Consider the following 12,711-nt stretch of genomic DNA (forward strand, 5'->3'; position numbering starts at 1 on the left):
AACCATAAAAATCCTACAAGACTCCATAGGCAGCAAAATTGCAGACATATATTGTAGCAATATCTTTACAGACACAGATCGTAGGGCAAGAGAGACTAAGGAGAAAATAAACAAATGGGATTACCTCAAAATAAAAAGCTTCTGCACAGCAAAAGAAACCATCAACAAAACAACAAGAAAGCCCACTGCATGGGAGAACATATTTGCCAATGTTATCTCCGATAAGGGTTTAATCTCCAACATTTACAGGGAACTTGTACAACTTAACAAAAGGAAGATAAACAATCCAATAAAAAATGGGCAAAGGATCTAAATAGACACTTTTTGAAAGAGGACATTCAGAAAGCCAAGAGACATATGAAAACATGCTCAAAGTCACTAATCATCTGAGAGATGCAAATCAAAACAACAATGAGGTACCACCTCACACCTGTCAGAATGGCTGTCATTAACAAACCAACAAACGACAGGTGCTGGAGAGGATGCGGAGAAAAAGGAACCCTCCTTCATTGTTGGTGGGAATGCAGACTGGTGCAGCCATTGTGGAAAACAGTATGGTGTTTCCTCAAAAATTTAAAAATGGGACTGCCGTTTGACCCAGTAATACCACTTCTAGGAATATATCCTAAGAAAACAGAAACACCAATCAGAAAGGATATATGCACCCCTATGTTCATAGCAGCACAATTTACAATAGCTAAGATTTGGAAACAGCCTAAGTGCCCATCAGCAGAAAAGTGGATTAGAAAACTGTGGTACATCTACACAATGGAATACTATGCCCCTATAAAAAGGAAGGAATTCTTACCATTTGCAGCAGCATGGATAGATCTGGAGAGCATTGTGCTAAGTGAAATAAGCCAGGCAGTGAAAGAAAAATACCATATGATCTCACTCATCCTATCTAATAAAGAAGGAATTTGCTAATTGATCCTCACGCCATCGAAAAGATGGTGGTACCCACAGCTAATAAGGAGGGAATATGCTAATTGATTGCCCACCCTCAAAGATGGTGGTACCCACAGCCACAAGATGGTGGCGCCCAGTCCCCTTAGGCACGCCTGGGCGGCAGGCACGCAGCAAGGCCAGGCCCACACTCCTGCCTCCAGAGTCCCCAGTCCCCTCAGGCCACCCCCTCCCCAACTGCCCAGGGCTGGCCCAAGGTGCAGGCAAGCCTTGGATGGTGGCTGCCCAGCCACCCAGAGCTGCCCGAGGCTCAGGTAACCAGGACCGGCTGAGGCTTGCACTGTTGGCAGTGGCAGCAGCAGAGGTGTGATTGGGTGTCGCCTTCCCCTGATTGCCGGGTCACCTCCCACCCCTGAGGGCTCCCGGACTGTAAGAGGGGGCAGGCCGGGCTGAGGGACACCCCCTCCAGTGCATGAATTTTCATGCACCAGGCCTCTAGTCTATATATATAAAAAGCCAGTGACTGTAATGATGCAACGACAGGTATGGCCATTCACTCACTATGACACCCACTATGGCCAGTGAACCAGCCCAATCAGGGCGTGGGGCTGGCCAGCCAACCTCCCATGGCCCTTCCCCCTGGCTGGTCCGCCCTAGATCTGGGTGGGAGAATCCAATCAGAGACAGGCTGCCAGCCAAACACCCTTCCCTGCTTTCCCCCGGCCAGCCCCACCCCTGATCTGCCCCTCCCCCCGGCCAGCCCTGCCACTGATGCCACCCCTCACCCCAATAGGGGCAGGGCCAGCTGGCCAACCTCTTGCAGCCCCTCCCCCACACCCGGCCCCACCCAAGATCGCCCCCCCCCAACCTGATCAGGGGCAGGGCTGGCTGGCCAACCCCCCATGGCCTCTCCCCCAGGCCACTGGCCCCCAATCAGCACCACTCACCCCATTCGGGGGAGAGGCCAGCTGGCCCACCACCCATAGCCCCTTTCTTCAATCGGACCCCCAACCCCAATTGGGGGTGGCGCCTACTGGCCAATCGCCTGTGGCCCCTCTCCCCAGCCAGCCAACCTCCCGCCATCTTCTCCTCCTGACAGGCCCAGTCCGAATCTACCCTGATTGGGGCCAGGCTGGCCGGACCCCACCTGTGCACGAATTCATGCACTGGGCCTCTAGTTTATTTATAAAATCACAGAGGTAGAAGAAGTAATTCATAGAAGAAATGGGCTGAGAAAACAAGTTCTAGAAGCAAAAGAAGGGTCCATGGGGCTTGGGAGTGAGGAAAGTAATGGTAGCGCCTGGGGGTGTGGGGGAGGGACAGGTGTGGGTAGGGGTGCTCCTGAAAGGGAGAGGGTGCTGGTGTTATGGAATATAGAATTTATGGAATTGGCGCAGAAGAGACAGTTGGATACTCTGAGGTTTCAGGAAAAGCCTGTATTCAAAGCCGCGCTGCTGGTTCAGGGGACTCTAAGATCCAGATCCTGAACAACTTAGACAATGAGATTTTCTCCTTATATATTTCTGAGTTTCTTTGTTTCCTAACTACCAAGCTTTGGTAGAGGACTCTCACAGTCCTCTCCTCCCCCCCCCCCTCACCCCCACTCCCTCACCCCCACCCCTGAGAATCAGTTAGAATGATTAACTTAGATTGTAGCTAATGTCCATCCTGGATGTCGCCAGTGACCTCCCTCTAGTGAAGCTGTTTCATCCTTGGTTTATGGCCCTTGTCAATTGGGAGTATTTAGGTAAATAGCTCTTGTGAGACCAGATAATTAAGGAAGGGGCAGTGACTGCAGGAATGTGCATTAGCGACATTGATTAACTAGGTGCGGAGCCCGGCTGCTAGTCTCCTACATTCTTTCACAAATGGAGTTACCGGCTAGCAAGAGAGTGCAGTAGAAAGCAGATTACTGGGACAAATTCAGATTGCTAGCCCCCAAAATATCTTGTGCTCCTCATCACTAGGTCTTCCATCCTAAGGGTTTTAAGGGTGGCGATTTTAGGGAAGATCCCAGGAGAAGACTTCAATAGAATATTCAGCAGCTTTCTAGCTGTGTGCTTTCAGGGTTGGAAATGAGTCAGCACCAGGGCACGGGCTCCTTTCTCATTGCAGCTTGTCTTGACATCAGCCATCACATTGCTTGTCTGGTTTTCCTGCCTTTCTGGGCCTGAAATGCCATTGAGGCCTAAATGTTATCTCTAAAGAGGAAAGGTCACCTGGAGGGTGAGACCCCATCCTACAATTGTCCTTTGCTAGGCACCCAGGGCTTTGGGTCCTGGGTCCTTTGCTCTGCTCACCGCTGTCTACTTATGCCACACCTCTAAGAGGAAGCGGAAGTTTCGCATAAGAAGTACTTGCAGATACGGCTGAATGATTTTGACTAGTGTGAAGTCTCCAGCACCAATGCTAAGAGCATGATCTGGTTGCTCCAGTTTCTCGCGCTTCTCTCCAGCCTTGGCTCAGGTAAATGCCTGTACAAACCCATGTCGTCACGGAGTGACTCCCTGGTTTTGTGCTGCTTGCTCGGGCTAAATCCCCTCTATATAGGTGTGTCTGTCTGTCTCTCTGCCAAGGCTCTGGGTGGGGCTCACAATGCTATCTGATAACCTGCTACCTCCTCTCAATGTTAAATGGTTCGGTGGCTAACTAAAGTTGTGTCTGCATCTAAGGCAGTGGTTCTTAACCCTTCTAATGCCACGACCCTTTAATACAGTTCCTCATGTTGTGGTGACCCCCAACCATAAAATTATTTTCGTTGCTACTTCATAACTGTAATTTTGCTAACTGTTAATGAATCGTAATGTAAATATCTGTGTTTTCTGATGGTCTTAGGCTCGACAGCAGCAGTTCTCAACCTGTGGGTTGCTACTGTTATGAATCGTATTTACATTACAATTCATAACAGTAGCAAAATTAAAGTTCTATTGCCCTGGCTGGTTTGGTTCAGTGGATGGAGTGTCGTTCTGTGGACTGAAGGGTCCCAGATTCGATTCCGGCCGGGGGTACGTGCCTGGGTTGTGGGCTCGATCCCCAGTGCAGGGGCATGCAGGAGGCAGCCAATCAATGATTCTCTCTCATTATTGATGTTTCTATCTCTCTCTCCCTCTCCCTTTCTCTCTGAAATCAATAAAAATATTTTTTAAAAAGTACAGTTATGAAGTAGCAATGAAAATATTTTATGGTTGGGGGTCACCACAACATGAGGAAGTGTATTAAAGGGTCGCGGCATTAGGAAGGTTGAGAACCACTGGTCTAAGGGAATTGGCTCTGGGGGCACGGGAAATGAGCTTTTCTAAGACAAGACTCACCAGCATGTTGAAGAAGGAGAAGCACTAAGATTAGGAAAAGAAATCCTTTTGCCCAATTAGCTTCTGTCTTGCTGCATAACATCAGCTGCATTACTTATTCTTCCAGATTCTCACTGTTCTCATCTAAAATATTGAAAACCTATGAGTCGGTTTAGCCAAAATTTCTAGGCCCAACAAAAAACACTAGACATAGTCCTCTTAGTTTCTGTTTGCTATAAAAATGAAAAATAAAAAGCTTTCTCCAGCTCGTTCTTCCTTTGATGCAAACCAGAGGCTATGTATGTGGTTCAGCAGTACCTTATAAGGCAGAGAGAAAGAAATTAGCGGGTCCTGCCTGCTTCTTGTTTCCTGCTGTCCGTTACCTGTAAAACAAAGTTGTATGTGATGTTTGGGCAACCACAAGAGGTCCATTGGAGCCAAAGTATAGGGTTAAGGGACATATGGGGCAGGAGACAAGGCAGGAGAGCTAAGTCAGAACTAGCCACGAGCTAATATTCGCTGAGTGTCTATTCTGTTTTACAAGCATGGGACCAAGCACTTCCATGCATTATACACTGAGTGGCTAGATTATTATGATCTCTGAATGCATAATAATCTGGCCACTCAGTGTATATCCTATATAATAAAAGGCTAATATGCAAATTGTCCCCTCGACCAGCAGGCAGGCAGGCCAACCGCCCATGTCTCCTCCCCCTGGCCAGGCTGGCCGGACCCCACCCATGCATGAATTCATGCACCAGGCCTCTAATAGATAGATAGATAGATAGATAGATAGATAGATAGATAGATAGATAGATAGATACACACACACACACACACACACACACACACACACACACACACACTGAGTGGCCAGATTATTATGCATTCAGAGATCATAATAATCTGGCCACTCAGTGTATATGTACATAAGCCTGTGACGGTTTTATGAGTCTGTACCATTCCCATTTTTACATGTGGAATTATGATAATTTCAATAACTTGCCGAATTTCATTAGCTAGCAGGTGGCAGCCTCTTGTGATAGTTCTGAGAAATAATGACAGTTGAACAAACAGGGCAGCAGCACAAGAGAAAAAAGGACAGAAGCAAGAGTCACCACAGATGCAGAATTTAACTGGCCGTGGGAATGAGGGGAAAGGTGAATTTATTAAGTCATTCAATAAATATTGAGTACTTACTGGATGCCTGACACTGTTCTAGTTTCTGGAGATCGATCATGAACAAAGCCACAACCATTTCTGCCCTCTTGGAGTTAACTTTTTTTTAAAATATCTTTTTATTGATTTCAGAGAGGAAGGGAAAGGGAGAGAGAAAGAAACATCAGTGATCAGTGATGAGAGAGAATCATTGATCGGCTGCCTCCTGCATGCCCACCACTGGGGACTGAGCCCACAACCCCAACCCCAACCAAGGCCTGTGCCCTGACTGGGAATCAAATAGTAACCTCCTGGTTCATAGGTCGCAGCTCAACCACTGAGCCACGCCTACCAGACAGAATAAACATTTTAGCAGGGGAGACAAACTATAAACAAGATAAATAAGGGAAATAGTATAGTGTATAGGAAGGAAGATGATGCATAGTGGGGGCTGTGACATTTCAGGCTCGGTAGCCAAAAAAGGTGACAGTTTCAGGGACAGGAAGCAGCCACGGAGAGGAAAATTAAATAAATCAACCTTGAAAACAAGCTTGAAGAAAGATGATGCATGCCAGCCCATATTCTCTCGAGTAGGTGGAACACCATAACTTGATTCCTTTAGAAAATTTAGCTGGAAAGATAAACCGTGTTGAGAGACCATCCTAATAGGTTTAACTGGAATCAGGCATCAGCATGCCCTTGGGGAAAATGAGTCTCCTTTGTCTCTCTGTTATTCTTTCTAGATGGGGGGCTTATCAAGGGTTAGTTAATATGCATACAAATTACGAGGGAATCTTATTATAATATGGATTCTGGGATGGAGGCTAAGATTTAGCTTCCAGGTAACCCTTCCTATTCCAAGGACCACACTTTGAGTAGCAAGGTCTAGATTTCATGGGACCTAAGTCACACTGGGACTAGAGGGAGGGAAACATGGGAACTAATTCTCTGAATGTGTTTGCAAGAAGCAGATACAGACAGGTATCTGCTGCCCAGGGGAGAACAGTGGTTGGAAATGGAGGCAGAGCCAATCCATGTGGGCTAGCCAAATGATTCTGTGGGTTTTGAGTCAAAAACTTGCTGGCTCTTTGGCTAGGCTAGGAGATTGTAATCCAATGACTCTCCTTCCCCTGAGCATCGTCATCTACTTACCAACTATCCATGCTTTCTCATGTTTATTCTTTTTTTTTTTATTATTGATTTGAGAGAGAGAGAGAGAGAGAGAGAGAGAGAGAGAGAGAGAGCAACATGGATGTGAGAAACATTGATTAGTTACGTCCCTCCCGCATGCACCCGAACCAGGCATCGAACCCACAGCCTGGGTATGTGCCCTGACCTGGAATTGAACCCACACCTTTTGGTATATGGGACGATGCTCCAACCAACTGAGCCACATCGGTCAGGGCCTCTAATGTTTATTCTTGCTCACTACAGGCAGTGTTGTTTTACCTTTTGTCATTGTCCTCAAGGACAGCTGTGTCTTTCCACCTCTCAGAATCTGCCGTCTGTACCCATGTGACCTCCCACTTTCCATGCCTTTCCATTTTCCATCCACATCTAGCGTCAGGTGTGTCTCTATCCAAAGGCAGGCTTTTTTTCTTTCTTTGTTTTTCATTAACGTGAAATATAAAAGACAAAACGATAATTTTAAAAATGTACAATTTAGTGGCATTTTGTAAATTCACATTGTTGTGCCTCCACCACTTAACTTATGTCACTCCAAAACGTTTTCATCACCCCAAAAAGGAAACCCTGTACTCATTATGCAATAACTCCACATTTCCCCTTCCCCCCAGCACCACAAAAATACCAGTCTGCTTTCCATTTCTATGGGTTTAGGTATTCTGGATATTTCATATAAGTGAAATCATATAGTATGTGACCTTTTGTAGCTGACTTCTTTCACTTAGTACAGTGTCTACAGGGTTTGTTCATGCTGTATCATCTATCAGTAATTCCTTTTTATTGCTGAATAATATTCAATTGTATGTATTACTACATTTTATTTATCCATTCTTCTATTGATGGACATTTGTATTGTTTTCACCTTTTTACTTATGTGAATAACTCTGCTATGAAGATTTGTGTACAAGTATTTGTTTGATATCTGTTTTCAATTCTTCTGGGTATATACCTAGGAATGGAATTACTGGGCCATACTATGTTTAATATTTTTGAGAAATCACTAAATAGTTTTCTACATTGGCTGTACCAGTGTATATTTCCACCAGCAATGTACAAGGGTTCTAATTTCTCCATATTCTAGCAAAAATTTTTTTTCTGATTATCGTTACTGCCATTTTAGTAGATGTAAAGGTATCTCATTGTGTTTTTGATTTGCATTTCTCTAGTGACTAATAATGTTGAGCATCTTTGCATGGGTTTATTGACCACTTAAATTTATATCTTCTTTGGAGAAATATCTATTCAAGGTCTTCACTCATTTTTAATTGTATTTTTTGACTTTTTATTGTTAATTTATAAGTGTTCTTTAAATAATCTGAAAACTAAAACCTTTTTAGATATATGATTTATAAATATCTTCTCCCATTCTGTAGATTGTCTTTTCATGTTCTTGATAATATCCTTTGATGAACAGAAGTTTTTAATTTTGATGAAGTCCAATTTATCTATTTTTTTCTTTTGTTGCTTGTGCTTTTGGTATCATATCTAAAAATCTATTGCCAAAGCCAAGGACAGGGAAATTTAAACTAATGTTTTCTTCTAAGAGTTTTATAATTTTAGCTCTCATGTTTAGGTCATTGAAACATGTTGAGTTAATTTTTATATAGGTCTGAGTTAGAGGGTCCAACCACATTTTTTTGCATGTAGGTAATCTAGTTGTCCCAGTACCATTTGTTGAAGCAACTTCTTTCCCCATGAACATATGGGTTAATTTATGGACTCTCAATTCAATTTCATGTTGACATCTATATATCTACCTTTATAGTCAGCACCACACTATTTTGATTACTGTAGCTGTGTAAATTTTGAAGTTGGGAAGTGTGAGTTCTCCAATTTTAATTTTATTTTTCAGATTGCTTTGGCTATTTGGGACCCCTTGAAATTCCATATGAATTTGAGAATTTACTTCTCCATTTCTGAAAATAAATCAATGACTCATTGGAATTTTGTTAGACATTGAATTGCATGTGTAGATTGTTTTTGTAGATTGGTTTGGGTGGTATTGCTATCTTAATATTAAGTCCTCTGATCCATAAACATAGGATGTCTTTACATCTATTTTTTTTCTTTAATTTCTTTTAGCAATGTTTTATAGTTTTCAGTGTAAAATCTTGCATCTCCTTGGTTAAATTATTCCTAGATATTTTATTATATTGGATGCTATTGTAAATGGAATTGTTTTAATTTCCTTTCACATGTTCATTGTTAGTGTGTAGGACTATAACTGATTTTTGTATATTGATCTTCTATTCTTCAATTTGGATAAATTAATTGATTAGCTCTGATGATATTTTGTGTGTGGGTTCTTTAGGATTTTCTATCTAAAAGATAAGAATAGCTTCATTTCTTCCTTTTCAATTGAGATATCTTTTATTTCTTTTTCTTGCCTAATTGCTCTAGCTAGAACTTCCAGTACAGTGTTGAATAGAAGTGGTGAAAGCAGGTACTGTTATCTTAGCCCTGGTTTTGGTGAAAGGCTTTCAGCCTTTCATCCTTAAGTAGAATGTTAGCTGTGGGTTTTCAAGATGACTTTTATCAAAGTAAAAACATCTCCTATTAATCCTAGATTCTTAAATGTGAAATGGTTTTGGATTTTGTTAAGTACTTTTTCTATATTGATTAAGATAATGGCGTGTCTCTTTTCTTTAGTTTTTTTAATGTGATATATTGCATTAATATTCATATATAAAACCACTCCTGCATTTCTGAGATAAATTCCACTAAGTCATGATGTATCATCCTTTTAAAATGCTCCTGGATTGAGTTTGTTAGTACTTTGTTGAGGATTTTTACATCAATATTCATAAGAGATATTAATTGGTAATTTTATTTGGGGGAGGGAAATGTCTTTGGCTTTGGTAATGCTGCCCTCATAGGATGAATTAGAAAGTGCTTTCTCCTCTTCTATTTTTTTGGGAAGGGTTTGGGAAGGATTGGTGTTAATTATCTACATATATAAAAGGCTAATATGCCAAGTGTCCCCTCAGGAGTTTGACCAGGAGACTGGGAGTTTGATCACTTGCTATGACATGCACTGACCACTACGGGGCAGTGTGGAAGGAAGGAAGGCCCCAGCCAGTGGCCAGAATGCCCTGATCGGCCCTGATCACTGGCCAGGCCTAGGGACCCTACCTGTGCACGAATTTCATGTACCAGGCCTCTAGTTCCTTAAATAATAGGTCGAATTCACCAGTGAAGCCATTTCGTCCTGGGCTTAGTATATCTTTGATTACTGATTCAATCTCTCTACTTGTTACCGGTCCTCTCAGATTTTATATTTATTCTTAAGTTAGTCTTTGTAATTTGCTTGTTTCTAGGAATTTGTCTGTTTCATAGTATTCTCTTATAATTCCTTTTTATTTCTATAAGGTCTGCAGTAATGTCCACTCTTTCATTTCTAATTTAGTAATTTTAGTATTCTCCATTATTTTCCTATTTAATCTAGCTAAATGTGTGTCAAATCTGTTTATCTTTTAAAAGAACCAAATTTTGGTTTTGTTGATTTTCTCTGTTGGTTTTACATTCTCTATTTTGGTTATTTCTGCTCTAATCTTTAGTGTTTCCTTTCTGTTAGGCTTTGGGTTTATTTTGTTCTTTTTCTAGATCCTTATGGTGCAAAGTTAGGTTATTGAGTTGAGATGTTTTTCTTTTTTAATATCAATATAGCTATATATATAGCTATAAATTTCCCTTCAAGTGTTGTTTTCGTTGCTTCCTTTAACTTTAGGTTATTCTACTTTCATTTTCCCTTGTCATTTTTAAGATTCTGTCCTATGTTTCTCTTCTCTATTAAATCTCTTGAGAAATCAGCCCCAACTCTCCTTCTAAACTTGTTTCATGCTGAGCTAAAATAGCATATTATATCCCTCTTTCCTGTAGACAGGCCTAAGCCAATCCCCTAGGTTAGAAACCCCAAAGTTTCTCTGTTTTTCTTTTTTTTTTAAGTTAAATTTATTTGAGTGACATTGGTCAATATGAACATATAGGTTTCAGGTGTGTTTCTATGTTTCTCTGCTTTTTTTTTTTAATCAACTCAGTCCTACCTTTCTCCTCTCCTTTCCAAAACACTTTTCTTTATACTTTCCCAATTCTAAAAATTACTCCATATTTCTTGATATCTTTCAAAAAATTATTCAGTAACCATTTAAGACACTTCACATTCTAATCTCAGTCTACTTAGATTCACTGAGTTCCCTGGGTCAAGTATTGGGACCATAAAGAGCTGAGTAAGACATTATTCATGTTCCCAGAAGCACATCATCCAATGAATAAAACATGTCAACAAACATACCCCACATGTCTGCTGACTTGACATCCTTGCCAGAAAATTGGCAGGACCTCTGCATCACCTCCACACTCCAAGTGATCCCTCAGTGACTTATAAGGGTCCCCAAAGGGATGCTTCCCATGGGCCATCTAAGCAGCCTTCAGTTGCAGTCATAAGGTATCTTTCCAATTCTCAACCTTCTCTTCTGCTTCTAGTCCTTCATACCTGCTGCCAGCAGAGCCACTTAGAGTACACTTCATTGTCCTGCTTACTCCAAGAACATCAATATCCATGACAAGGATCCTGGCCCAGAACATTCCCAAAGCATCAGTGCTGGTTACCGGCAGAGTAAAGGGCCTCCTTGTGCCCTCTGGGACACACCACATCACCTGTACCCCACCCCAAAGCAGCTATACTTGTGGCTAAAGTCTCACAGAGGACCTTTTGAACATTTGCAGTAACTTCTAACCTTTACCTTCTCTAAGCATAGTGGCTCAAATCTTTTTTTTCCCCTTTATACCTACAGAGAACTATTCTACCATCTTCTCCTTCTACCCCCTTCGTCTATTCTCCCACCACAAACTCTTTTCTTCTCACCCTGTACCAAACTTCCCACAAATATAAGCAGAGGGAAAGAGATATTTGAGCTCATCCTTGAAGGATCAATAGGAGCTCACTTCCTGGAAAAGGTGGGAAAGAGTGTTTCAGGCAAAGAAAACAAAAGAACAAAGAAGAAGCAGGGCATTCTTGGAAGAATCACAAATGATCAAACCATGGAGAACCTCTTGTTTTTATTCAAAACCCTGCTACAAAAGTACCTCCTCTGTGGAATGTTTCCTGGCACACCCCAACTCTTCCTGATCATCATTCTCATTATGTGTGCTCGCATGGAGCACATACCTCTATCAGATCAATATTAACTGAGCTAGAGCCCAGCCAGCATCGCTCAGTAGTTGAGCATTGACCTATGAACCAGGTGGTCATGGTACAATTTCTAGTCAGGGCATATGCCTGGGTTTTGGGTTCAATCCCCAGATGGGGGCATGCAGGAGGCAGCCAATCAATGATTTGCCCTCGTCATTGATGTTTCTCTCTCTCTCTCTCTCTCTCTCTCTCTCTTTCTCCCCCCCCCCCCCCATTACTCTTTCTGGAATAAATAATATATTTTTTATTGAGCTAGAAATTGTGCTAAATGCTAAGAATATAGAAATAACAAACATAATTTTTACTTCGAAATTATGGAATAGAAAGGGGGAAAACAGAGGAGAACCAAGATGGCAGTGTAGGTAAACACTAGTTCTTGCTGTCTCCTACAATCACATCAAAATTACAACTAAAATACAGAACAACCATCATTCAAATCATAAATCTGGCTGATGGAAGTCCTACAACTACAGAAGTAAAGATGAAAGTATATCGATACTGATAGAAGGGGCAGAGGCACAGACTGGGCTGGTCCAACAGCTGCATGTGGCATTTTTTTCAATCAGTAAGGATATCTCGGATGCAAGGGCCTCCCATGAGAAGCAAGGGGTCCCAGCCCCACACCAGACCCCCCTCCCAGGGTTCCAGAGCTGGGAAGAGAAGTCCCTATAACTTTGGGCTGTGAAAAACAGTGGGGATTGTGGCTAAGTGATATGGAGGCTGCTGGAGCCCCAGGCAATTCCTCTTAAAAGGCCAACGCATAAACATGGTACAGTTTCCTCTAAGTTCCAGCACCAGGTGGTGGCTTTGGGGGATCCAGGGACATATGGGCAGGAACTGAATTGTCTGGCATTGGGGCAAGAACCCTGAGGTGGCTTTCTTCCAGACAGGGGTGCTCACAGGGGTCATTGTTCCTATGCTGAGACTTCCCCCATCACAGTGCTGACTGGCAGCCAAATATGAGCTTCCATAAGCCTGGCT

General features: G+C 42.4%; 1 protein-coding gene across 2 annotated transcripts in view; it reads left to right on the top strand.

Moving 5' to 3' along the window:
* The first annotated feature begins 3,302 nt into the window (after positions 1–3,302).
* The window catches only part of SLAMF6 (SLAM family member 6), a 32,328-nt gene continuing 22,919 nt past the window's right edge, over positions 3,303–12,711 (top strand). For both annotated transcript variants that reach the window (XM_079761654.1, XM_079761655.1), the window contains exon 1: positions 3,303–3,372. In XM_079761654.1, the coding sequence (XP_079617780.1) occupies positions 3,324–3,372 (49 nt within the window). In that variant the 5' untranslated portion in view covers positions 3,303–3,323. The remainder of the gene's footprint in view (positions 3,373–12,711) is intronic.

The sequence above is a fragment of the Cnephaeus nilssonii genome, assembly GCF_951640355.1.
Source record: "Cnephaeus nilssonii genome assembly, chromosome: 21".
NCBI classification, from domain to species: domain Eukaryota; kingdom Metazoa; phylum Chordata; class Mammalia; order Chiroptera; family Vespertilionidae; genus Cnephaeus; species Cnephaeus nilssonii.